Genomic DNA, 27,002 nt, shown 5'->3' with positions numbered 1-27,002 from the left:
GTCTCTTTTTCTCCCTTAGGTATGCGGAGCTTCAGCGCGGCGAACTGGCTTGGTTGAGCCCCGCTGGTAAATGATGGCGCATTAAGAGCGCTATGATGCGGTAAATAAGCGCTATGCGCAGCGCTGCAAAGACTTGCCTTTGCTAACCTGTGTTTTCCTTCCTTGTAGGTCGCGGTGTTCTTCAGCGCAAGTGGAATGTCTGGAGTGGTGCCAGCTGAGAGGCGACTAGCCAGGTAAGCCTTTTGGGCAGTTCGTAATTTGCAAATGTCTCTGCTGCTTTCTTTAATGTTACCTCCATCTTCCTCTTTCAGGTCATTCTGTCCGGGAGGCGTGCAGATTCGAGGAAGCTGTTCTCACTAGCTGAGAGCGGCTAAAGATGAAGATTGCAGGTAAGATGCTGCTGCTAATGATGTTCCTTTTGCCTCCTTGTAGGTTCTGCTTCCTGAGGTTCGAGGGAATAGCTGGACACGGTGAGCGTCACGTTGCAAGATGCAAAGTAACGCGAAGTGTGTTGTCTTGCTCGGGTGTGGTTTAAATAGCCCCAACAAAATAGTCCAGGTAAAGTAGTCCCTAGGCTACCACACCCAAAACACTGGACCGCATAGCTTGGTTCTTTGGAACCAAGCTATGTGGATGCCTCCATGTTGGCTGACAACACATTAAGTAGTTCCCAAGCACATGTTTTTCATTGTGTATGAGCCTGGCGCCATAGGCGCCAGGAGTGGCCCCAAGAGGGTTTTGGAAGAGGATGCCAGGCTCTAGAGGCCCGAGTCCTGACTCCACCTGGCCAATTAGTTTGCCGGAGGGTGTTTTGGGCGAGGGTTGTGCAGTTGCCCACCCTCTCCTGTTAGTCTGCACTCCTTTGTTCTCTGCTTCCCTCACTGTGTCCTTCCCCCTATGATTGTAAAGTGCTCAGTTACCTCCTGAAGCTGGAGCTGTCCGAAAGGGTCACTTTAAAAATTCAGGAGCTTCCTCTATTTTAACTTTTTCCTCAAACTAGATTGTTACCTCCTTTTATTTCTGCGCGATGTTTCTCCCACTGTCCTTTGTCACTTTTATAATGTTTTATAATGCAATTGTGAGCTCAGATGTTGGAGTGCAATGAAATTAAAATCTGCAACTGTCTTGTGAGTATTGTTTCCTTGTTTGTACCTTATGGCCCAGACAAAGACATCCATTCAGGCTGCTCTTTTCCAGGAACATTCAGAGAGATCCCTCCGCTAATAGCAACCTGCTCAGAATGCTAGAGTTCTACCTGGCCTCACTAATTCATTCCTGGATGGTTGAAAATGCTCTTGCTCCCACTGATGATAAGACAGAGGTTATGGTTGTTGGCACAGCAGGCAGGCTACGGAAGGTGATTCAGGAATATCAGAGTTTTGAGATTGCTGGCTGTAAAATTAGCGTGTAAGATAAGGTTAAAACGCCAGGTGTCATTCTTGATTAAACCTTCTTGATTAAACCATGAATATGAATGGTCACGTAAACAGCCTCACGTCTAGATCAGCATATTTCATCAAATTGCTATCGCAGATTTGTCAGTTTCTGTTAAAACAGACCTGTGGTACCATGGCTAGGGCTATCATAAGTTCGAAAATAGATTATTGTAGTAGTCTGCTTGTGGGTATCAGTGAAGGAGACTGCAATAAACTGAAGGTGATTCAGAAAAGTCCAGTTAGGGTAGCAGAGAATCTGTAGAAGAATGAACACATGCAAGACAAACCTACACTGCTTACCTATTGAGTCTAGGATCTCCTTTCGATTATCGATGATTACTTCTAAGTGTCTCGCCAGTCCAAATCCTCAAGACCTAGCTGAAAGGCTGGTGAAGAGGTCCAATCAGAGAACATCAAGATCACATTACCTGAATTTTGTATGTGTTCCGAGAACTAAATTAATGAGTGCCAGAAGAAGAGCAATTTTTGCAGCTGCTCCTACTGCCTGGAACACAATGCCGCTTGATTTGAGAAGCATCCAATCTCAGGAAAAGTTTAACCAGAAATTGAAAACATACCTCTTTGCTCGATAGTGTTGTGCTTTACTTGGTGTGTGTGCGCTGGCTTGTGGATCTTATTCCTGTTGTTCTGCTATTAGAGCACCCTTATGCTTTTGGGCCGGTATGGTACACTTTATATATTAATAAATGAAAAGAATATCACACTTGCGCTACCAGCAGCTCAGCTTTGCGGGTTCTTCCATGGTAGTTCCAGCTCAGCTTTGGGGGGGTCCAACACACAATCAGGGGTGTGTTGCCAGGCCTCCCAAGAGTCCTAAATGTGAGCAATGATGTACTTATCTTTGCATCCTCTCACAAGGAGCACATGAAGCGATTGACCACAGTGCTCCAATGAGTAGCACAAACATGTTGGTTTCTGCAATAACATGTAGATTTATTTGGCTTTGTTTCCCATGAGGATGGACTCTTGCTGGATACCTGGAAAGTCAGAGACAATAAAGAAGCATTGGCCCCAGTCTTATTTTACCCCTACCGTGCCAATCTGACATGACTAATGAGGCTACTCACCAAGAAGGACCTGTACTAGTGGGTGGGTGAGGCGGATCGAGATGCATTTGTTGCTCGTAAGGGGGCTCTTGTCGCAGAGAATTGAATGGCCTATTTCAACCCATTGAATGCCCACAGAACTGGTGGTGGTTGCCAGCTCGGTAGGGCTCGGAGCTGTGCTACTGCAGGTGGACCGCCTGGGAGATAAGCGCCCGGTGGCCTATACAAGTAAAGCCCTCACTGACACAGAACGCCAGTACTCGCAAATAGAGAGAGAAGCACTGGCGGTCCTCTGGTGTTGCCAGCACTTCTACCTGTATGTTTACGGACACCCATTGACTGTTTACATTGATCAAAAGTCGCTGATCCCAATCATGCTGGGTTTGGCCCCCACCCCTCCGATCACACTTGAGCACTGGCTCCTGCAACTCTAGGAATATGGATGGCACTGCTTTTTCAGCTTGTGCTGACAACCTAACAGACTACTTGTCGCAGTGCCATTGTCAGCTGGACACAGGTGCTTGTGAAACGTATGAGAATGCATAAGGGTTCATAGGCATGATCACAAGGGCGGCTGTACCACAGTCAATGTCCATGAAAGGCACAGGCCACCCGCTGGGATGATGGCCTTCAGGACCTGCTGGTGCAGCTGCAGGCAGGCCAGTGGAAGATGTTTTTCTCAGCTACTTAACACAGGACACCAGAGGACCAGGCGTTTCTTCAGGGATTGTGGAAGGTGAAGGGAGAGCTGTCGGTTGGACATGAGGGGGGTTCTCCCCTGGGGATCCGAGCTGGTCATCCCTCTCGAGTTGCAAGGACAAGTGCTTGATTTGACCCAGGAAGGCCACCAAGGGGCCAGCAAGACCAAGGCGTGGTTCTGTGAGAGGTTGCGGCTCCCAGACTTAGAGGATAAGCTGCACAACCCTCTCAGCTGCAGCGTCTGGTATCAAACGGCGAGACCCGTGGTGAAGGAGCCGCCAGCTGAAGCTCCGGAGAGAACAACGGTGCCCCGAGCACCGTCATCCTGGACTTTGGCACAGTGCATCTATCACAGCATCAACTTGTGGTGCTGGGTGGTGCGGTTTGTGAAATCCATGGCAGTGGCTGTTGTAATTCAGTTTCTGGAGGAACTGTTTGCAGATCATGGGATGCCAGAGTCAGTGAGGTTGGACAATGGCCCACCTTTACAGGGTGAAGAGTTTGCAAGATTCATATGGTTCTATGTGATCGATCACAAGGGCCAATGGGGACATGCAAACCCTCCACAAAGTGTTTCAAATTGCTGTAGATAAGGAACATTGACTGAAAATGACCCTGACATCCTTTCTCATGGCATACAGGTCGACGACGCATACTTCAACGAGTGTTACCAAAGCAGAAGTGTTCCTGAGGCAGAAGGTGCGCTCCCTCATACCAGATCATATGTCAAGAAGGCTGGCTGTGCCTAATCCTGAGATGCTCAGAGAGGCACAAGAGAGGGCCAGTGCGCATGAGTCAAGGAGAAGGCACCTGGAGGACGGACTCATTGAGGTAGGGTACATGATTCCATGGCACAAGCTTTGTTTGCCGTATGAGACCCGTCCCTGGATGGTGATCAGGAAGCAATGATCCATGGTCACCGTGGAAAGCAGACAAGAATTCCTCACCCGAAATTTCAGTTGGTTTTGAAGATTCCAGGGCCACCAACGAGTGAACTGGACTGACATAGAGCCCCATGGTGCACCTGAACACGAGGTAAACCAAACCCAGAGTCTTGACCGGTATAGTATGCAAGTCAGGATGATGGTGACAACAGTAGAGGTGCAGGTCTTCGACATGAGGAGCCATTAGGGTCTTGATATCCTTGGAGGCTGGAAAGGAAGTTGTCTGGACAGTTCTGTGATTATGTGCTAGAGTAGCAGCATAGACATTCATTGTTGTTTGTTTGTTTATTAAAGGTTTTTAGGAATGTTTTGACGTAGGACGTCCTTAGTTGCCAGTAGATGCTCTACGTCAGTTAGTAAATAAAGGAGGGTCACGCCCGCTTCCTGCATGGGACGGGACTGTTGACATGCAATCTAAAATCTGTGTTGTTCTCGAGAGGCTGTAGGCCTGTGAAGAACCTCACAATACATCCCTATGTCCCCCGCTAGAATACTAAGCAGGGCTAGGAGAGGGAAAGTTATAAGGCCCCTAGAGAGGAAGATATTCAGAATCTCAGTAGAGTTCACCTCACAGTAGATCTAACACTGGTTATGGATGTTTGGGCTAGACAGGAGGGAAGGTCCCTGGAAGTCGAGTTAGAGAGTGACGGCCCTATCACCAACTTCCACCAAGAACCCAATTGCCCCTGAACTATCCAACAATCCCTCAGCCAAAACTACTTGTAATATTCAGTATAAAGACCAACAGATAGAGTCAGAGTGGCTATTTGTGAGAGGCACTTTGTCACAACAATCAGTCCATCATCAGGTAACGCCTATCCTCCAAGATACATCCTCAGTCCAGAAGATCAAAACCGACAAAAGGGGCATTCCGGGGATGGGGGTGACTGTTCAGCGGCAAAGAAAATGGCCAGAGCTCCTGTGCCTGATGCATTATCATTTCCTGATAAAATTCCCACTCTCCTTCTCCAGAACCGGCAGAGAAGCAGGGGGTAGACTTCTGTGCTCCCCCAGGATCTCCGGGCATCCGGCGGTGTGAGGAATCGCCAGATTCTGTCACTTCTCCCCATGGGGGAGCCTTTCACTCTCAGGCTAGGGAGGTGAGCCTGCTACGAAATAACCTCCCTAGGGCCAGAGGCAAGTAAGACTTCACAGGGAGAGACTCTCTCATTGGGGACGAGGACTCCGATCTAGGGAAGAACTCCCTAATCCACCTCCGCCTAAACTTCCTTCCAGAAAATCCTGTGAAAAAGGGAAAAAGAACCACTCAGAATTTGTTACTGTCATCCACAAACTGTAATGGTACCTGTAACAGTAAACTTGGGTCATACTGAGATGACGAAAACCAGTATAAGGATAATGAACATGAATCAAAAACAAAGGAAGGACTACAGTGCTACGCAGGGGAAGTCCCACAATAGTGTATTAAGAGGAGGAGCAGGAGACCTGAAAAGAGAGATCTCCCAAGAGTTTCAAATCATCTTGCAATGATACACAGAGGAAGTATCAGGCGGGCGGCATCCGATGAAGAGAGAAAGTCTAAGGGCAGCAGCGGAAGCCTGCCACCAAAGAGTACAAGAGAAGAAAAGTCTGGAGAAGTACATTGTGCAACCTTGAGCAAGAAATAGGTGGTGGTGAGACCACAAACAAGTTGTGGTGGACTAGTCGGTCCCTTAACTACACTGACACCACTGTCAACAAGACAGGCGAAGAGAAGCAGGAAATGGGAGACAGCCCGCATGAGAAATTACTGAGAAGCCAAGGAGCCAACCTGGTAATCGACCAGAAGGCCCATTCAAGGTTGTACCATCCGGTGACATTATCCCTTAAGAACACAGTGTGGTGAATGAAAGGTGATTATCCCAGAAACCCTGGCATGGCACCCCTAGAGAAAGGCAGACGCTTCCTGATCTCGACTGTGGGGGTGGTGTTCTGCAGGAGGATCACATGTGAGGGGAACCAGGAAAGGAAAACAGAGAATAGCCCCGTAATAACTTCAGTAGAGACCCTACGGTCCTAATGACCTATTGTAGAATTGAGGCTTTTAATGGAAAAGGAAACCATTACATTAAATACTGGGATGAGGAAGAGGGACTCAGAGGTCCAAAACTGCCAAGCACAGGCTAGTGGTTCTAATGACCCACACCTGAACAGGACTTAGAATGACAAGGCGGAGAGGCAGAAGTTGTTACAGGCTGCAGTTGCAACAACAGAAGTGGAAAATCGAAGATGCTGGAGCAGGTTCTGAGAGGGTCTTTGTGTTAGCAGATCGAAAGTACAGAGGTCACGCAGTGGGAGGCGTTCTTGAAGGCTTTCCCCATGGAGGGAGAGAGAGAGAGAGAGAGAGAGACAGAGAGAGAGAGAGAGAGAGAGAGAGACTCTCCTGACTGCGTGTCTTGTTTCAGTGGCCATCGAGCACCGAAACACTTTAGGAGGAAGGAGAGCTCCTTTCCCGCCAGGCGCAAGCTGCCGTGAAATGACCAAAGCATCAGTCAGGCAGAAAGCAGAAGAAGAAGCCGAGTTGGATGTAGAAACAGATCGAGCAGACAAGTATGAGGAATCTGGTGAGTTTACTGTTGCTGGGTTATCCCGGAACGTTCCATTCCATAGTTGACTGCTCGCTAGTTTCCCTAACTTTGAATACCAAACTAATGCAAGAGAGGCATATTTGAATTTTATCAATGTTGACAAAGAACAAGAAACAACAGGTTTCAATCATAGCCCCCAGGTGTTCTGGGGGCTATGATATTTACAAGATTGGACCAGAGAGGTGTGTCCATCTAATGCAGAAGTGTGCTGGGGATGAGTGGATGATAGCTTTTCTAACACCATTGGTCATTACGAGTATCAGGCTAGGCCCTTTGCCTTAGCTAATGCACCTTCAGTATTTGAGAGATTTATGGAGCACCTCTTTGCCAATCTCTTGGGACATACCACTATCCCTTACCTGGATAATATATAGAACTTCACCAAGAACCACTCCCAACACATCCAGAATGCCAAGGAAGTCTTGAGACTGTTACGAAACAACCAACTAAGATTTAAGGCGGAGATATGTGACTTCAAGATTCCATAACTCCTATATTTAGGATGTAGGTTGGCCCGAGAAGATGTGACCACGGATTCACACAAGGTGTAGGCTATACCTCAATGGCGGGTCCATCTTCTGCTAAGGGAATACAAGGATTCCCAGGGCTGGCCAATTTATGTCACCAGTTCAAGGCCAAGTTCTTGGCCTAGGTCTTGCCCCCCCCACCCTACACATTTACTGAAGAAGAATTTGAAGTTTGTCTGGACTTCTGAAGCTAATCAAGAATTTTGCTTCCTTAAATGGCTACTGCACCATTATTAAAGGAACCAGATTCCAGCAAGTATTTTATTGTGGAAACAGATGCCTCCAACACAAGACTGGGGGCCGTACTAAAGCTATTAAGGGAGGATAGATTTGAACACCCCTTTGCTTCCTACTCATGCAAACTAACAGACTCTGAAAGACATTACTTCTCCATAGAGAAAGAGCTATTGGCTTTAAAATGCAGCTGTGAGGAATGGGGACAATATTTACTGGGAGCTCAACATCTGAGTGAGACAGTTTAGATCATAGCAACCTTCAAGTAATGCAGCAAATTCCTTGTTTCAACAGCAGACCAGCCCAATGAACATCATTCTTTGTCCAATACAACTTCTTCATCATTTATATTCCTGATAGAGCTAACACTATAACTGATGCGTTGTCTAGGAGAGACTCTTTTGAAGTCGAAAGCCAAAAATACCATTGCAAGATTCTTGAAGGAAAAAGATTCATTTAGGTTGCAAACACCTTGACGATAAAACTCAGAGCCTCCCAGGCAAAGGAACAAGAATCACACCCCAGTCTTTGATTACAGCAATGCCAGGGTCTGTTCTTTCATGAGATGGAACTCTAAATTACTTTGCAAACCTTACAACAGCGAGTCATTTCACTTTGTCATTGGTAGGTCTCAAGGGGGTCTGGGCCGCACAAGCCTTATGGGACAGTATTTTTTGTGACCTTCGGTAGTAAAAGATGGAAAGGAATATGTGGACTCCTCAGCCATATGTGCTCAAAATAAGGTACCCAGATGTCTTGCAGTCAGCACTTTCTGTCAACAAAATACACCCAAAGCCCTGTGGAAAGAGATCTCAACCACCCTCATGTTAAATCTACCTCCTTCCCAAGGTTGTACTACTCTTGGTTAAGGTAGACCGGTTCACAAATTTGGCACATTTTTCAGCGCTTCAAAAGCCACCCACTATCGGAGAATTGGCATGCGTATTCCTCTGGGATATTTTTCAAATACACTGACTCCTGCACAGCAGAATACTCTATAGAGGATCACAATGCCCGTCCAAATGCTGGGTTGCGCTATGTAGGAATCTTGGAATCCAATGCTGGCTGTCTTCTGGACATCACCCCAAAACTAATAGTTTGATGGAGAGGTTGAATCAAATGTTCAAAGGATACCTCTGCACTTTGGCTACAAAAGGTAACTGGATTCCCTTATGTGATGGCATCATGAAGTAAGACACAAACAACAGACTTATAGTTCAAACACATATATTTATTAACTTAAATGTCAGGAAGGCCTAACACGCCCTTTGGAAAGGTGGGATTTCCCTACCTGAACAAAATTAAGGAAAGTCTGAGTCAAAGAGTTCAACTTAAAAGTCTTTCTATGTCCAAAACCTGCGCTTGCCCTCACAACTACAAGTAAACTGTGTGCAAAGATTTGCAAGTAAAAAAATACGGTTCAACATAAAGTTCTAAGCTGCTTCCAGCTCTCAGTTTCTCCGTCAGCTCCCTTCCCCAAGTTCAAGAAACATCCACAAAAAGTCTTAGAATTACATTTCTTCCAAGCAAGGTAATACAGTTCTGCATAATCCTTAGGGTTCCCTTGCCCAAGTACCAAGCAATAAAGTTCAATAGAAAATGGTCTCAAAGTTTTGCTCCAAGACAACGGGTGTAATGTCTCACATCTCAGGGCTCCCTTCCCCAAGACTTCAACTCTGCTGGTTATGAGTAGTTCAATCTTTTTTTAAAAAAAAAAAGGTTAACACATTGGAAGTTCAGCTTGACCATGTCCTTGGATTACCTCATCCATTCACTGGCAGTGCCCCTTCTGTTTTTTTTCCACAATGTCTTTTGGTTCACACGGTTCAGGGCTCACTGGTCTATGTGCCATTGTCAGACCACGCGGTCCACCCACCACAGCTCGTGCAACAAGCATCCCTCTCCTTGTGGCCTCTTGGCTTTAGGTATATTATTCACACTTCTTTGGCTTCTCCTTGGTAGCTCCCGGGCTTTGCCAGGGTATGTCACACATCACCTGCCAATCTTGGGCCTGGCCACACTGAAATTGTTCATAAAGTTCACTTTGTGGTGATTTTACTTCTGTCCCACCTTTTAAGGTATTCTTTCACACTGGTGTAGTTTCTGATATATTGTTGTTTTTGTGCTTTCCCATTGGGTGTTTTTCATCGCTGGTTTTAGTTTTATTTTCTACAGGCTTAATTATGTGATCTCATTCAATCTGCTGTTTACCAGATATGCAATATGTCCAATGGTTACATTTTATTCAGTTTGTTGTTTAATATGCACTTATTTGCTTCAAAGTTAGGTTTCCATTTTGTTCGATGGTTAATATGTATTGATTTCAAAAGTTGAGTCTCTGTTTAGTTCAGTAGGCAATATGCATGTATTAGTTTCAAATGTCAGCTTTACCTGAGTTCTGCAATGTTTTATGCCTTTGCCACATGCTAGGAACGCCTCCCTGACCCCCGAGTGCCTCCCCTGACACTCACCTGTCTGTGGCAATGTTCCCTAGTGGCCTCCACTCTCTCTTTCAGTCTTGTAAGTTAGCAGGCTGGATGTTGCGAGCCCCGCTCGCACTCAGGGGCTTGTCTGTACCCAACTGTACCCAACTGTCTGCTCCTCTGCCTCCAATTAAACTCAGACAGTGTCCCATACTACCTGAGGCTTCTGCAGCTCCTGCTGCATGGGCTCCTGCACGCTGGACTTTGGGCCGTCGTCCTGGCTGCTCTCCAGGCCCTACTGCGGCTTCCTTCTCCAAACGCGGGTCTCCTGCTGGTCTCTTTACCAAAGGTCTTCCCATCAATCCCCATGCTGTAAGTTCTGTCTGCTTTTATACAACTTGTGAGGTTGGCATCATGGATGGAGACACAGACAACAGATTCAATATGTAACAATAGTTTTTTATTAATGAAAAGGTCAGTATGGTGTAAAGCCTAGCTTGCCCTATGCTAAGGCGGGACTTCCCTACCTAAAGAAACTAAGGACAGTATGTGTCAATAAATTCAACTGAAAAGTCTTTGTCCAAAACCTATGCTTGCCCTCCCAGCTGTGAGAAACCTAAGGGTTTTCTCCGAGGTAGACGCCAAAAATCCCTTATCCAGCTGGCCAGGACAGAGCCATCGCCATAGGATCCAGTTCCTGGGGGTGAACCAGTGGTGGAGGATCACCTGCGTATGGGCACCCGGGGTTATTGTCTGGGGAATGCCCCAGGTGAGACACGGTATTACATAGGGGAAAAGGACTAGGGAGGACGAAATCTGTGAGGCCTGTATAGGCTGTTCCAAATCAACCTCCCTTCCACCCAATTAATCTCCCTTAGCAAAATATAACAACCCCTCCGCGTCTGGTAAACCTATTAGGAACCCAAACAAGGTTGCAGTAGGAAATGACATCTCTCAGAATCCCTGTTTTCCTGTTGCCTACCGGAGTACACCCAATCATTCTTCTCCCCGTCCCTCTGATTATTATTTCCCGAACTCCCAGTCTGTTTTGACCAAACATCACAGTTCCCACAATCCCCCCCTATTCATTTCGCAACAACAATCCCGGTCCTTCCCTTGACAAACCTTCTGTCATGACCACTGCCTCCAAGGTGTCAGACCTAGCCCAACATCCTTGGAAGCAGGGTCATGACCCTTATTCCAGGCACAAGCCGGCCCCCGTAGGGGCCTTTTGGACCTTGTCCTGGCGCCAGCGGCGCCAGGCTCATGCTCATAAAGGGACCCAGTCCCGGCACTGGAAGCGCCGGGCTCATATAAAGAGGATTGGTGCTTGGGTGGACTTACCTCCTGCAGACCATGCTGCTTTCCTACCTGCAGGATGAACTCTTCATCCAATCCTGCTGGGACTACTTTAACTGCTGGGTGGGGCCAGCACCACTCCCAAGAATTACATACTGGAACTCTTTTCTTACCTCTGAAAGCTGTGGAAGAAGACGCCTAAGCACTACTGAAGGCTATTTAAACCACACCCGATTGGTTTCACGTGCTTCGCGTTATTCTGCAATAGCAGCAGGACGCTCACCGTGTCGGCTCCAGCTGATCTTCTTCTTCTGCACCTGAAAACAGGAAAATCTTCAACTTACCTTCCTGAATCCAGCTCCAGCCTTCCGCGACATCTGAAAAGGAAAACGAGAACATTAGAGTAGCACGAGAAAGTACCAGAGCTGCTCTTACCACCTTCCGGCACCTTCCAAGGCCTCGTGCCGCGATTCTTCGTTCTCCAGCCATCTGCAACTACAAAGAATACAGGTTAGCGATAACTCTGTGATATCTGCTTACCTGTGCCACGGTCTCCGCGAGCTCCGTTCAGCGCCATTTGTCCGCACCTGTAAAATACAAGAAGGACATTATTAGAGCTCAGGACGATCCTTCGGCATCAGTCTTCATCGCCGATTGCACCGCGACCTGAAAGAAAGGGGAAAAAGACTTTAAAAAGTGCATTTAACTTCAGAGGAACTTTTTGCTTGCCTGCAAAAACTCCGGACTTCTCCACTTACCGGATCAGCATACCGGACCTGCAAAGAGGCAAGATTCTGAAAGGACAATAAAAAGACTCATATAAGGCACTCACCGTTCGTGCAGCTAACGACGGTCTTGCCTTCTGGACTCTACCTCCGCAATAAAAGGCTGAACTATCGTCCAGTGAAGTAACTGGCTACAGCGCCCCTGCACAGACGCAGGATGGAGAGCGCCGCTTTTACCTACCTAAGGTGAGCACGTGCGGCCTAGGAGAGTTGTAGGAGTGTCAGGAAGGGGAAAGGGCCGAAACCCCATCAGGCAGACGTTAACCCCTGTTTCTTCTCTGCCCGCAGACATCTCCCTCTCCAGATTAAGATCACAGTAAGGAGGGGGCCCTTCCAGGGTGGTGCCGAAGACCTGCGAGTGACTTTGGAAGGTTCGGAGAACGCCCAGACCAGACCCGCGCCTCCGAGGGATTCAGGTGAGCGTTACAGAATGCGAAGCCTACCACAAATATCCCACCCAGGCGCAATGGAAACCTCGGATACAGACCAATTGGCTCAATTGCTTGGGGAGCTGAGGGCCGAGGTACATGCATCTCGTCAAGAAACAAATGCCTTACGAAGGGAATTGATCGTTTCCAAAGAACGAGCGGACGACCTGGCCAGGCAATTGCTACAAATTCAAGCTGGGCAAGCACCTTTGCCTACCTCGGGAGGGAATTATCCACTTACAACCTCAAGCAATCCGGTGCAGATTAATCTGCCAGGGAATGTGCCCCTGGCTCCACCAGAACGTTTCTCAGGTGATCCTAAACGTTACGCAGTATTCATCAACCAATGCCGCTTGCACTTTTTGTGTAGACCCGCTGCATTCCCAACTGACCAAGCTAAAGTAGCGTTTGTACTTTCCTATCTTAGTGGCAATGCGGCTGATTGGTCTATTCCTTTAGTGACACAGGATGATCCGGTCCTCCAAAACTTCCAAGACTTTCAGGCCAGTATGGAAAAGTTGTTCGCACGACACTCACAAGGGCAGGCCTTGGACAATGAACTCCTATCGCTAAGACAAGGTAACCAAGATCTCCTGGCGTACATAGCATCTTTTAACAGACTGGTGGTTGAAACCAGGTGGCCAGAAGACAAGAGGATCACGCTTTTCCACAGGGGGCTACGTGGAGAACTTAAAGATGTCTTGGCACAGGTGGTAAATCCTCCGCAAGAGTGCTCCGATTATATCGACCTAGTACTTCAATTAGATCATCAACTACAGAACAGAAAGGCCGATCGCTCCAGATTTGAAACCCGGACGTTCTCAAAGACTCAGAACCCTGCTAAAGGAAATGATTCCGTGGAACCCATGCAGATAGGCATCGTGAAAGGACCTTTAACTCAAAAGGAACGAGAAAGGCGAAGACAGTTACAGCTGTGCCTCTACTGTGGGAAGTCTGGACACTTCCTTCGAGATTGTTCAGTGAAACCGGTCAAGAAAGCCTTGGGAGCTTCCGATAAGGATGCAAAACAACAAGAATCGGGAAACGACCTCGCCCGGCAAGCGTAGAGGTCCGCTTGCCGAGCGTAAAAACCAGTTCCTTGACCTCGCATTTCGTACTGCCCATGGTCCTCATAAGCCCCGACCAACCAAATCGTATGCATGCTATTAAGGCATTCATTGATAGCGGATCAATCGGTAACTACGTGGATCAAGATATGGCAGCTAGGATGAATCTTCCTTTATGTCCTAAATTGGTAAAAGATGTAATCACTACAGTGGATGGTACAGAAATAGTTTCCGGACCAGTCTCTCACACCACCGTGGAAGTGACGCTGCTCTGCCAGGACGGACATCGGGAAGGAATCGTGTTTGATGTAATCAAGGCCCCGCAGTTTCAAGTAATTCTAGGAGTTCCTTGGTTGGAAAAACACAATCCTCAGATCGACTGGCGAGCCAAGGTAATCCGGTTTCCAGAGTGTGCCCAAACTTGTTATTCTCGGCCCGACATCAGGCTGGCAGCCATCGCTTCCGAGAACCTCCAATTGCCTCCTGAATACCAAGAGTTTAGTGATGTCTTCCAGAAAGATCAGGCCAACACCTTGCCCCCGCACAGATCATACGACTGCCAGATAGACCTGATACCCGGATCCACTCCACCGTGCAGTAGAATATATGCTCTTACTGAGCCAGAAAATCTTCACCTCAGACAATACTTAGACCAGTACCTGGCTAACGGATTTATTCGTCCCTCAAAATCTCCAGCTTCTTCAGCTTTGTTCTTCGTCCCGAAAAAGGAAGGTGACCTGAGAACGTGTATAGATTACCGCGCCCTGAACCAGATCACAGTCAAAAACAGGTACCCGCTGCCTCTGATTCCCGAACTATTGGACCAAGTAAAAGGTGCCTGCATTTACACAAAACTAGATCTCAGAGGAGCTTACCACTTGGTACGAATCAGGGAGGGTGACGAATGGAAGACGGCCTTTCGCACAAAATACAGATTATTCGAGTATCAAGTAATGCCTTTTGGACTATGTAATGCACCGGCCGCCTTCCAGTTCTTTATGAATGACGTTCTCCGAGAGCTTATTGATGTTTGTGTAGTCGTCTACATTGATGACATCCTGGTATACTCCTCCTCAGAAGCTGAACACCGACGACATGTCACCGCAGTTTTGCAGAGGCTTCGCCACCATCGTTTATTTGCTAAGTTGGAAAAGTGTACCTTTCATGTAAAGGAAGTCGAATTTTTGGGGTTCATTTTGTCACCCAACGGTGTTCACATGGACACAAGAAAAGTGGATACTATCACCAAATGGCAGTCTCCGACTTCGGTAAAAGGAGTACAGAGCATGTTGGGGTTCGCTAATTTTTACCGAAGATTTATCCCCGAATTCTCTCGAATAGTCCAACCTATCACGGCTCTCCTAAAAAAGAACAAAAAATTCGAGTGGACTCCAGAGGCCGAACAAGCCTTCCAAGATTTGAAAGCCAAATTTATTTCTGCTCCAGTCCTGAAACATCCTCGTCCAGAACTTCCTTATATCGTCGAGACCGACGCATCTAGCCTTGCAATGGGGGCAGTTTTGTCACAAAGAGATCCTGAAACACACCAATTACACCCTGTGGCGTTTTGGTCCCGCAAATTTTCGGCCCCAGAAATCAACTACACAATCACGGACAAGGAACTTCTGGCAATCAAGTCCGCCTTTAAGGCCTGGCGGCATTATCTCCTAGGAGCCCGGCACACTGTCACTGTAATTACTGATCATCGTAACCTCCAATATTTGAAGTCAGCCAAGGCCCAATCTTCAAGACAACTCCGTTGGGCTTTATTTTTCGCGGAATTTGATTTTGTGATTACGTTTCGGCCGGGCGTCAAAAACGGAAAAGCTCATGCCCTTTCACGAATAGGCGTTAACGAACTCGCAGCTAATCCAGAACCAGTACCCATAATCCCCGAACAAAAGATTTTGGGAGTCATCAACACAATGTCTCTTGACGACATTAAAAAGAAGATCAAGCAAATAATAACTCCCGAAGATTCCTTGACTTGGCTGCAGAAAGGAAAGGATTTTACGATAGATCAAGATCTATTATACTTCCAAGGCAGACTTTATTTACCGTGTGATGACTTACAGAAACAGGTCATCACCAGCTATCATGATTCCTTAATAGAGGGACATCCGGGTGTAGCCAAAACCTCCGAGAAAATTAAAAGACATTTCTGGTGGCCGTTCTGGAGAAAGGATATCAAAGACTTTGTGGCCTCATGCGGCATCTGTGCACAAAACAAGAACCAGAGAGAAAAACCAGCCGGGCTACTACATCCGATAGACATTCCACCGTGCCCTTGGCACACCCTCTCAATGGATTTTATCACGGATTTACCCCCTTGTTCCGGATATAATACCATTCTAGTAATTGTTGATCTTTTTTCAAAGATGGCTCATTTTGTTCCACTGAAAGGATTACCCACAGCTTCCATTCTAGCCCGAGAATTCCTTGAAAACATCGTTCGCTTGCACGGGTTCCCTTCAGTCCTAATCTCTGATCGAGGGAGCCAATTCATTTCCCATTTCTGGAGAAGTTGTTGTCGTCTTGCACAAATTGACGTGCGACTCTCTACCAGCCACCACCCTCAAACTGACGGGCAGACTGAGAGGACTAACCAAACTCTGGAACAGTATCTTCGTTGCATGTTACAACAATCAGAGGGTACTTGGAGGGACATTCTTTGGATTGCTGAATATGCGTACAACAACTCAATACATACCGGAACAGGTAAAACCCCTTTCTTCCTGTTGTATGGGGTTCACCCTCGGACCTCTAATTTAGATCCGCCTCAAGATCTCGGAACACCCGCTGTGGACCATCTTCATGCGACCATAACTCAAACATTTAAGGAAGTCGTCGCACACCTTCAACGAGCCAAAGAATCTTATAAGAAAAGTGCTGATCAACATCGGAAAGAGGCCCCTCAGTACCAAGTAGGAGACCAAGTCTGGCTGTCTACTAAACATCTGTCTCTAAAAGGACCACGCACCTTCAATCCAAAGTACTTAGGACCCTACACGATCACGGCTGTGATAAATCCTGTGGCGGTTAAATTAGAATTGCCCACTCGAATGAAAATACATCCTGTTTTCCATGTTTCACTCCTGAAACCTATGCGACCCGGAACCCGTCTGACTAAACCTCCAGAGCCAATCCAAGTAGACGGAGAAAACGAATACGAGATTCGGAACATCTTGGATTCTAAGTTTTTCAAGTCAAAACTGTATTACCTGATTGATTGGAAAGGGTATGGCCCCCAGGAGAGATCTTGGGAACCTTCAGAAAATGTCCATGCTTCTCGTCTAATCAGAAAATTTCATCGGACCTTCCCCAACAAACCAAAGCCTCCGGGGAAGACCAATTTGGGAGGGGCCTTGAGGGGGGGTGCTGTCATGACCACTGCCTCCAAGGTGTCAGACCTAGCCCAACATCCTTGGAAGCAGGGTCATGACCCTTATTCCAGGCATAAGCCGGCCCCCGTAGGGGCCTTTTGGACCTTGTCCTGGCGCCAGCGGCGCCAGGCTCATGCTCATAAAGGGACCCAGTCCCGGCACTGGAAGCGCCGGGCTCATATAAAGAGGATTGGTGCTTGGGTGGACTTACCTCCTGCAGACCATGCTGCTTTCCTACCTGCAGGATGAACTCTTCATCCAATCCTGCTGGGACTACTTTAACTGCTGGGTGGGGCCAGCACCACTCCCAAGAATTACATACTGGAACTCTTTTCTTACCTCTGAAAGCTGTGGAAGAAGACGCCTAAGCACTACTGAAGGCTATTTAAACCACACCCGATTGGTTTCACGTGCTTCGCGTTATTCTGCAATAGCAGCAGGACGCTCACCGTGTCGGCTCCAGCTGATCTTCTTCTTCTGCACCTGAAAACAGGAAAATCTTCAACTTACCTTCCTGAATCCAGCTCCAGCCTTCCGCGACATCTGAAAAGGAAAACGAGAACATTAGAGTAGCACGAGAAAGTACCAGAGCTGCTCTTACCACCTTCCGGCGCCTTCCAAGGCCTCGTGCCGCGATTCTTCGTTCTCCAGCCATCTGCAACTACAAAGAATACAGGTTAGCGATAACTCTGTGCTATCTGCTTACCTGTGCCACGGTCTCCGCGAGCTCCGTTCAGCGCCATTTGTCCGCACCTGTAAAATACAAGAAGGACATTATTAGAGCTCAGGACTCCATTTCTACACGTGCCTTAAGTGGTGATACCTGTCCATCCTCCGGCACGATCCTTCGGCATCAGTCTTCATCGCCGATTGCACCGCGACCTGAAAGAAAGGGGAAAAAGACTTTAAAAAGTGCATTTAACTTCAGAGGAACTTTTTGCTTGCCTGCAAAAACTCCAGACTTCTCCACTTACCGGATCAGCATACCGGACCTGCAAAGAGGCAAGATTCTGAAAGGACAATAAAAAGACTCATATAAGGCCCTCAACGTTCGTGCAGCTAACCACGGTCTTGCCTTCTGGACTCTACCTCCGCAATAAAAGGCTGAACTATCGTCCAGTGAAGTAACTGGCTACAGCGCCCCTGCACAGACGCAGGATGGAGAGCGCCGCTTTTACCTACCTAAGGTGAGCACGTGCGGCCTAGGAGAGTTGTAGGAGTGTCAGGAAGGGGAAAGGGCCGAAACCCCGTCAGGCAGACGTTAACCCCTGTTTCTTCTCTGCCCGCAGACATCTCCCTCTACAGATTAAGATCACAGTAAGGAGGGGGCCCTTCCAGGGTGGTGCCAAAGACCTGCGAGTGACTTTGGAAGGTTCGGAGAACGCCCAGACCAGACCCGCGCCTCCGAGGGATTCAGGTGAGCGTTACACCTTCAAACTATTATTTTAAGGATTTTTCCCATTCATTTCACAAACCCTACAAATCTCAGCCTTCCGAGTTTACCAAACCCACTAGGACAAGGAATAATGAACTAGGAGGTAGAAAGAATAAACAGGGGAATACGAGTGATATAATTCATTATGAAAGCCTGCCAGGGTGTCCCAGTTTTGAAAGACAACGGACTAAGACCAGACCCGTTTACCGGACATGTCCCAACACAATGGTCAGGCAGAGCCAGGCAATTGCTGATAACTAAACACACCTGAGTGGCATTTCTCTTCCCCATAGGGATAAAAGGCGGAGCACAAGAGCACATTCTGAGCAAGGCCAAATGTACATGGAAGCAGCTATTCCAGTACGGCAGTTCAAAAGGAGGAGAAAGGTGGCGAGACCTGAAAGGACGACAAGGAAGGAATGCCCTTGCCCTTTTCAACCAAGACTCGCCAAACAAGGGAATTATAAAACCGGGAGATACAGCTAGCGTATGGTATCACAGATGTCAACGGTACACAGGGACCTCCCACACTGATAGCCAGGGAGGGGAGAAGCGTTTGCCACCCTGGTGCCATCCTTGACTCCAGAAACAGGAAACCCCAACAAGTTCAGCACAGCCGGTGAGTCGGAGAGAGCTGCTAGTAGACTAAACTGTGCTAAGCCCAAGGTTGCAAGAGGCAACCTTGTATGAACAAATAACGTGTGTACATTGAAAAACTACAAGTACCAAGAGGCCTTGGTCGAGGCCGGCATGGGGTGTTAAAGTGGTCATACGAGGGTCAAGGAAAACCCCTTGTATAGTCAAAAGTCTTTGACAAGTTAAAGAACCAAAGTGAACTGTTACTGGGACAAATGTGAACCCGACAGAGGGATGCCTATGAGTAACACCCCCCAGAACATTGTGTTAATAGAATTGTGTAAAGCCTGACGGGGGGCTGAGACCCGGACTTAGGTAAGAAGAGAACCTAAGGGGTCTAGAGTGACTTTCCTGTGAACTCTGGCAAGTGTGAACCCGACAGAGGGATGCCGAAAGAAAGCTAGGGGAAGGAAACCCTGCTATCTGATGAGATTGTGAAATTGGAACTACGGCAAGTGTGAACCTGATGGAGGGATGCCGAAAGAAATGAAGGGGAAGGGACCCCCGCTTTTCTGATGAGATGATAGAATCATGAACTGCGCTAGAACAGCTATTTGAACCCGACTGAGGGAAGCCAGGAGAAAGTCAAGGGGAGTGAATGCTGCATTGTGTTGAAACCAAGAAGAACTGGGTTGTTTGGGGCTATTGTGAACCCAACTGAGGGATGCCTACGAATAGGGGTCAACTGCGACACACCCATGAACATTGCGTTGACACGCGTGAACCAGAATGAGGGATGTCCACAGTAAATGGTTGGTCTGAGCCTGACTGAGGGAGGCGATTGTGGAGAGAAGTATCGTAGCCCAGCTTAGGAGGATCCAGGGTTGTAGAGTAATCAATCACCCAACGTGAAGATTAACTGAAGGAACTTTTGTTTGTTGTGTTATATGTGAGGCCTCAGGCCCTCTGAAGCAAGAGACTTTGCGTAAAAGAGACTTGGGCAAAGAAGGCCCTGATATTGGAAAGAAACTCAAGTTCGTGCCGGAGAAGCCCAGGAGTGTGCTGTGCTCAAGAGTCCCACCTTGTCCCGTTCTAAAAACATGGGAAAGGGAGACCTCGGCCATAACATCCTGACTTATTATTTTGTGAACACTTCCTTTTCTTGAGGGCATTATCCCACACTAATTTGTAGCATAGCGGTAAGGATTGGCAATAGGTTTTCTAGGATAGACCCTTTTTATTTGACTAAAACACCACTAGTACAGTATTATTATTATTATTTGATGGTTGTAGCTTCCTCCAATCTTATATCTAGGTTTAGATTATGCGTTCATTTTACCCATTCTTTGCAGTTTAATAAACACCCTGGAACTGTATTCACTTGTGTCTGTCTTACTATTGCCATCATGAGTGCCTTACACAGCTAAGACAAAGCAATGTGTAGGGATGTCAACCATAAACTAAATAGTCTTCCAAAAGTAAAGTTCTGAGTATTTCCAGTACAGGCTTACTCTTGAAGCTCTTTTTCCCAAATCTCAACAAGTTCAACACAATGTTCAACACAATGTTCAGGTTATCTTCTTTTAGAATTTAAGAATTTAAGTTAAGAAGCGCCACAATTTTGTAAATGTCAGGATGCCCTTCACCAAATTCAATATAGTTCCATGGCAGCAAGTCTCAGGGTTCCCTTCCCCAAGTTCAATATCAAAAGAGGTTCACAAAAAGAAGTGTCTTGAGGTTTTATCTTTGTACAGAGTGTCAACAGTTCTTCACAGCTCCGGGGTCCCTTCTCCAAGTCGCATATGCTCCAATTATTCTGCTACATTGTATTCACTTAAGCCTTTCACATACCAGGTTTCCCATTATCTCAAACTCAGCGGTTGTGTTCTTGGCTTTCAACTGGATTCTATTGAAATCTCTTTTCACTCCGAAGTCAGGGCCTAGCCAGTGGCCCCCCAAATGCTGCTGGGCCTCCTTCTCAGCCCAGGGGAATGAGCCTTTCTTCCCAATTACTTCATTGAGGATTGGCATGCCTCCAGACTCCCTTCACTGGACATCTCCAGATCCTCAGAGACAGGGCTCCCTCGCCACGCTTCCTCTCGGAGTCTCTGAGTCTCGTTCTCCAGTGGGTGATCCTTGGCAGCTCTTGTGTCTCATCTGCTCTATCAACTCGCTCGGTTTCCTTCCTGTTGCTGCTCGTTTTATACTGGCCTGGGATTCTGATAGGTTGCAGGTGGGCATACTTAGTTTAATTGCCTGACTTTGCCTGAACCTATTAGTGGGACATGTCTGTTCAGTATACTGGTGTGCCTCTTTAGCCATCTTCTTCGTCCCAGTACCAAAGTGGTGAGAGTAGATGGTGTTCACTACTCTCAGTTGCCTCTTCTTCATTTCAGTACCAGAGTGGGGCGAGCATACATTGTTCATTACTCTATGCTGTTTCTTCTTTGTTTCAGTACTGTCAGCTACTCTAAGTGGGGAGAAAAGGGGAACTGATCTGTAGTAACCTATAAAGGTTGGGGGAGGGTTGTCACGAGGACAAGGGGGACACAGAGTCTTGTTGAAAGGTACCCCATTATCAATCCTTTGCCTCCTCTTTCTAGTACATCTGGGTTGATGATATTTCCTGTTCTTCTCAGGGACAAGGGAACATTGGGAACAATATCCGATAACCACTTCTGGTATACGGATTCCTCCCTGAAAGGAAACTGTGGAATACTGTGTCTCACCTTAGTGCATCCCACCTCCAATCCCCTAAGAATCTCTTCTCAGGTAATCCTCCCTCGCTTGTCCATACCCAGGGTTGGGATCCAAAAGCGATAGCCCTTCCCCGCCCACCTGCGTAGAGGATCCAAGGAGAGTAGATGTGAGGACGCCCTCAGGTTCCTCACAACCTGTAAACTTTTAACAGGTGTGTATCTCTAGTTGGATTTGCCTGACCATGATTAAGAGGACATGACTGACCTTCACAATGTTTTTCCAGCATCCTCCTCGTCCCAGTACTGAAGGGGTAACATGGTCTAATGTGCATTACTCTTAATTTCCTCTTACTTGTCCGAGTTCTGTCACATGTGGAGAAATGAAGGGGGCTGATTTATAATAGGCCATGAAGGTCGGGAGAGTGTTAGGTTGGTTGTCAATGGGAACATGGGGATACTATGGGCCTCATTACACGGTAGGCGGAGAACCATGGCGCTATTAACGCCATGGTTCATGCAGGTAAAATACCGGCACCGCCTTGGTGGAAAGGGGAATTACCGCCCCATTCCAAGGTTGGCGGGGCGGTAATTCCCCCTTCCACCATTGCCCTTCCCCATTCCCATTTTTGCCCCAGAGGGCATAATGGGAATGGGGAAGGCGCTAATTACGGCACTGCAAATTGCGGTACTGTAATTAGCTCCCTGGGTCCCTTTGCGGGTTGGTTTTTAACGCCTGCAAAAAGCAGGCGTTAAATACCCCAACCCGCAAAGGGACCTCGTAGTAAGGCGGTAAGGATTTACCGGTACCGGTAAAATACCGGTACCGGTAAACCCTTACCGCCTACCGTGTAATGAGGCCCTATGTCTCACCCAAGGGCACCCCACTCCCAATCCTCAAGGAGCCATCACCCAGATGATCCTCCCTCTCTTCTCCACCCCCAGGGTCAGTATCGAAGAGCGATGCTCTTTCTCTCGCCACCTGAGAAGAGAATCTAAGGGGAGTAGGATCAAGAATACCCTCAGGTTTTTCACACTTATTACTAGTGGCTAGATTTGCATACACCAGCAGTGTTCTTTCCTCTACACATTACATTGCCTTATTCTACATTTTTGTTTGCAATTCACATGCTTTTCCAGTTATCGAGCCCTTGGAAAAGAAAGATTTCCATCATTAGAACAACATGTGCAAACCATGCTAGAGGGAAACCAGAAAGCTTATTAATTCCTGGAAGAATCAAGACAAAGAATTAGTGACTCTACTGATCAAAGCTGAGATCCGGATCCTGAGTTTCAAGTTGGCCCTCCAAATCTCTACTGCTTATCCCTACCAACATACTTCAGTCCATTTCGGATTTCCTATTTGATAAATTCCATGACCTATGAATTCTCACTCCCACCTTCCTGGAAGACGGTTCATCCAGTATTTAATGTTTCCCTATTACAGAGATTTGGGACTACTAGATCTCCGAACATAGCGGAAAGCGAAACCACAATCTGTCAATTGTATGGACGAACAAGAGTACGAAGTACAGGTCTTCTGAAATTCCAGAATGTGCAATAGAAAATTGTAATGTTTAGTGGGCTTATAGGGATACAACCCGCTCAGGAGAGGGCATAAATTCATGGCTCAGCGTTACTTCCACAGACTCTGGCATCTGTTAATCCCATTCCAACATAGCCACCAGGTATGTCTGTTTGACGCATTCCAACATGGCCTCTGTGCACCCTCTGATGCCATGAGATGCATGCCTTCCAGGAAGCTGTATTACCAATCTTGTTGTCCGATTCTTTGCATATCAATGCCCATGCTCCTAACTAGGCGGACACTTCAGGCAATTGTTTACCCCATACATACTAACTCCTTTTTGTTCTTCCTTCCTTTCCCTCCCGTGTCTCTTCCACGCTCCCCTGCTCTTCCTGGAACTTTGTTCCGTGTTCCTGCTGTTCGTTATGATGATAGGCCTTTTGCCCCCTGCAGTTTCCTTCAGGGTCCTTGGTCGTTCCGCTCTTACTACTAATGTGAAGTCTTCTGGCTCCTGCTTTTGGAGTTTTTTGAGCTCTTGCTCTCTCCTCTTATTTCACGAAAGGTCACGGGATCAGCAGTGTTCAATGTCATCACTATATGCTGTAGCCAACTAGAAGAACCGGTCTTACTTCTCCCCAGTTCCATGCCTGAAAACCCAGGTAAGGCCGGTTGCTGAGATTGGAAGTATGAAACTAAGGGGTCCCTGCTGCTCTCTAGACCTACACGTGGTGTCCCTCCAACCTCACCCAAGTGTCTCTAACTACCAAAATGTCTCTAATGTATTCTAAAGCATGGTAAACTGTCTAGGTATTTTCTGATCTGGCAGTCAAATGTAAAGGTGACTGCCTTATCTAGCTCTTTCTCGGACTATCTAAGTGATACTTCTTTTGTTTTAACTATTGATTTTTCTTCACTCCATATTTACTGTTTTGTTCTTTGTTAAGTCTTTAGTGTATAATTCTATAAATTCAATAAAATACAAAACATAAATAAATGAAAGATGAGTGTACATTTCCATGGTAACTGAAGCTACTTCTGTAATTGTCAGCGGCACAGAACAGGCAGCATTTAAATCTCCTTTCTCAAAGAGTGATTCTCTTGGAGGATCTGTTTTTTCTTTGTTCTCATTCTCGTTTCCTTTTGTGTCAACTACATTCTCATAAATATGCAACTTTTGTTTCTATCAGTAGGCTCAGGGCTTCCTGATTATCCGCGAAGGAATAAGGGGGACAATCAAAACTTGATCTAGTGTTGAAGCCTCCACACTACAGCACATCACAGCAATGTCTGCTGAATAATACCATGCAGATATGTACTACAAAAAGCCTTCTGTACGGGTGGCAGAAGGAGGAGACGTACACACAGGTGGCATGGTTGTTGGCATGAACATGTATTGTACCAGAAATTAGGAGAAAGCCTACCTCTCCCTAACTCTCAGAGGGGGTCCCTACCACAACTAGAATACTAAGGTCTCAGTCAAGATGTCCATAAATCAAAGGTCCACCATCCTATGTCAATAATCTACTTACATTCCTTAAATTATAACAAAGCTAAGGAGGTAGTGGATCCTCTTGGTCCAGAAGAATAGCTCCCTTCTTCTGTACAGCGGATTACAGTTCCAACATATGTGTGGGATCGTTACCGTAGGGAATGACTCCCTTCCCCAGGTCTCAATCTTTTTCCAAGGTACAAAGCAAAGTTCCAAGTTTAAATATCCAAAAGTAGTAATAAAGGTCTCCATTTCAAACACAAAAGGTAACATTCCAGTTCCAACATCAACACCCCTTACTGCTCACAGTTGCTTCTTCACTATTGGGCTCCTGGAGAATGCCTCAGTTCTCCAGGTATCTTGCTCTTAGTGTATTTCTGCACACAATGCCAGGGGGGATGAGCTCTCCTCCCCTGGCCTTCCTTGACTTCTGTTTTACAGTTCACAACATCAGGGGGATGTCTCCCTTCCACATGCCTTTTCTCAGGCGTATTTTACAATTCACAAGACCAGGGGGGAATGGCTCCCTTCCCCTGGTCTTTTCACATGCTTTCCTGGGCACTTTGTTCATTTTGCCACCCATTTGGTATCTTTCTTCAAGTGCAGGTGTGAGCAGGGGCCTTGCTTGAGTACCCTGCTGAGGGAGATGAATCTCAATGTCACTTGTATTATTCTTTTCAGTTGGCCCACCTCCTGGGCCCCACCCAGCTCTCCCACCATCCCTGTTACCTCCTGGACTTCGGGGATACAGCTACGGTGCTGTCCTGGGTCTCGGGCACCTCTGCCACTGTTCTGTTTCTGCTGCGTTACCTCAGTGCAGCTCGATGTTCTGGGCGTTGGCCGGAGCTTTGCGCACTCACTTTCCCTCCCGTCCGCATCCAACATAGGAGTCAGTTTCTCACCATCTCCTTGGACCTTTTTTAGCTTCTGCTGCATGAACTCGCTGCCGCTCAGTGGTCTGGGCATCTATCAGAGCTTTGCCTTCTCCGTAGTCTGCCACCACCAGTCACTGGGTCCTTGGAACTGCCTCTCCGATCCTGTTCACTTCCTGGTCTCCTCTACGGACTGCTTTCATCTTCATCGCTTGAACCTCCCAGGTTCCAGTCGTCCGCTGCCAATTTTTGCTATTGGCCGAGGTTGCTTTTCTTGCCAGATGCGGCCGACAGCCAGCATCCTTCACCTCCCAATCAACTGTGCATGTTTGAAACTTGCGCCCTGGGTGCTGCATGCAGCTACAGTCAGTCTCAGCTGTTCTCGTTCGGGCCTGGACTTCCTCTCTCTTCTTTGGTCCTTTCTCTCTGTTTATAGTGGTTGGCCAACTGTGGTTGGCATTGGAGTTCCAGTCCCTCTTCACTTTTCTGTATTCTCCAATCTTTCACTTTTCTGTATGCTCCAATCTTCTTTCCTCCACTCAGCCAACTTGATCCAGTGGGTTCCTATGGCTCTTTCTCATCCCAGTAGTCCCAACTTGACAATAGTGTATAGAGGTAGAAGGATAATAGAGGTAGGTGATGCCATATGTTGGAACATGCCATTGGGTTGTTTGTATTTGGGAGGAATGGGATGCTGCATTCTCCTTAGATAGTCGTCCCTGCTCCCACAGGTGCAATCCCTCCCCATAGATCCTCCCGTTGAGTACCGCCCTCAGGGGGACTATCGGGTACTAGCCTCACCTCCCTGGCCTCATGGGAAGGGGCTCCCCCTCGGGGAAAGCAATGATATCCAAGGATTCGTCACAATTCACAGAAAATGCTTGGTATTCCGAATGGGTTTTGTTCCCACTTTTCATCCCTTTTATTCCGTACTCTGTAAGGGTATTCTTGACTTCTTAATTGTGTTTCATATTTATGTTTTGTAACTGATATCCCTTCTTATTATGTGCACCACGTTCTCTGTTACTGATGTGTTCAATTTCACAGCTTAATCACTATCTGAAGAAAGTCAATTTTACCAACACCGCCAGTGAAGAAGTGTTCTTTGAAGAGAACGGTGAATCCATGATCGGATATGACCTTTTGAACTGGAAGACCTCTGAAAATATGATCAGCAGAGCAGTTACTGTTGGGAGGTTTAACCCTTTGGCATCTCCAGGGAAGGAACTGACTGTAAATGAAAGCCTAATCACTTGGAACAGAGTGTTTAACATGGTGAGTGTCGAGAAGATACCTTTATACCTGCAAAACCAGAATATAAGGGATCGAATAGATGGCATTTGATATAATGCAAAGTGGTCTTATGTAGGCTGCTGTTTTGGAGGCCTCTTAGTGCATGGTCCTAAAATGTGGTGTGAAACCTAAGGTATGAAAACATGCAGCTCGGAATTCAGAGTGCCGGGAAGCTTCTAGATGTTTTATGGTAGTGACACTTGTGTTTTTTGATGGGTCTCTTCTTTTCTTGT

At 47.0% G+C, this 27,002-nt stretch overlaps 1 protein-coding gene across 1 annotated transcript in view; it reads left to right on the top strand.

The window, feature by feature from the left end:
* Positions 1-27,002, top strand: part of LOC138452766 (vomeronasal type-2 receptor 26-like) — a 202,507-nt gene that overhangs the window by 73,878 nt on the left and 101,627 nt on the right. Inside the window, exon 3 of the mRNA XM_069605111.1 lies at positions 26,524-26,751. Coding sequence (XP_069461212.1) covers positions 26,524-26,751 — 228 coding nt within the window. The remainder of the gene's footprint in view (positions 1-26,523; positions 26,752-27,002) is intronic.

Source organism: Ambystoma mexicanum, chromosome 4p, assembly GCF_040938575.1.
Source record: "Ambystoma mexicanum isolate Mex_15411 chromosome 4p, UKY_AmexF1_1, whole genome shotgun sequence".
Taxonomy (NCBI): domain Eukaryota; kingdom Metazoa; phylum Chordata; class Amphibia; order Caudata; family Ambystomatidae; genus Ambystoma; species Ambystoma mexicanum.
Note: the sequence above shows the minus strand (reverse complement) of the source record. Positions and strands in the feature narration are given on the sequence as shown.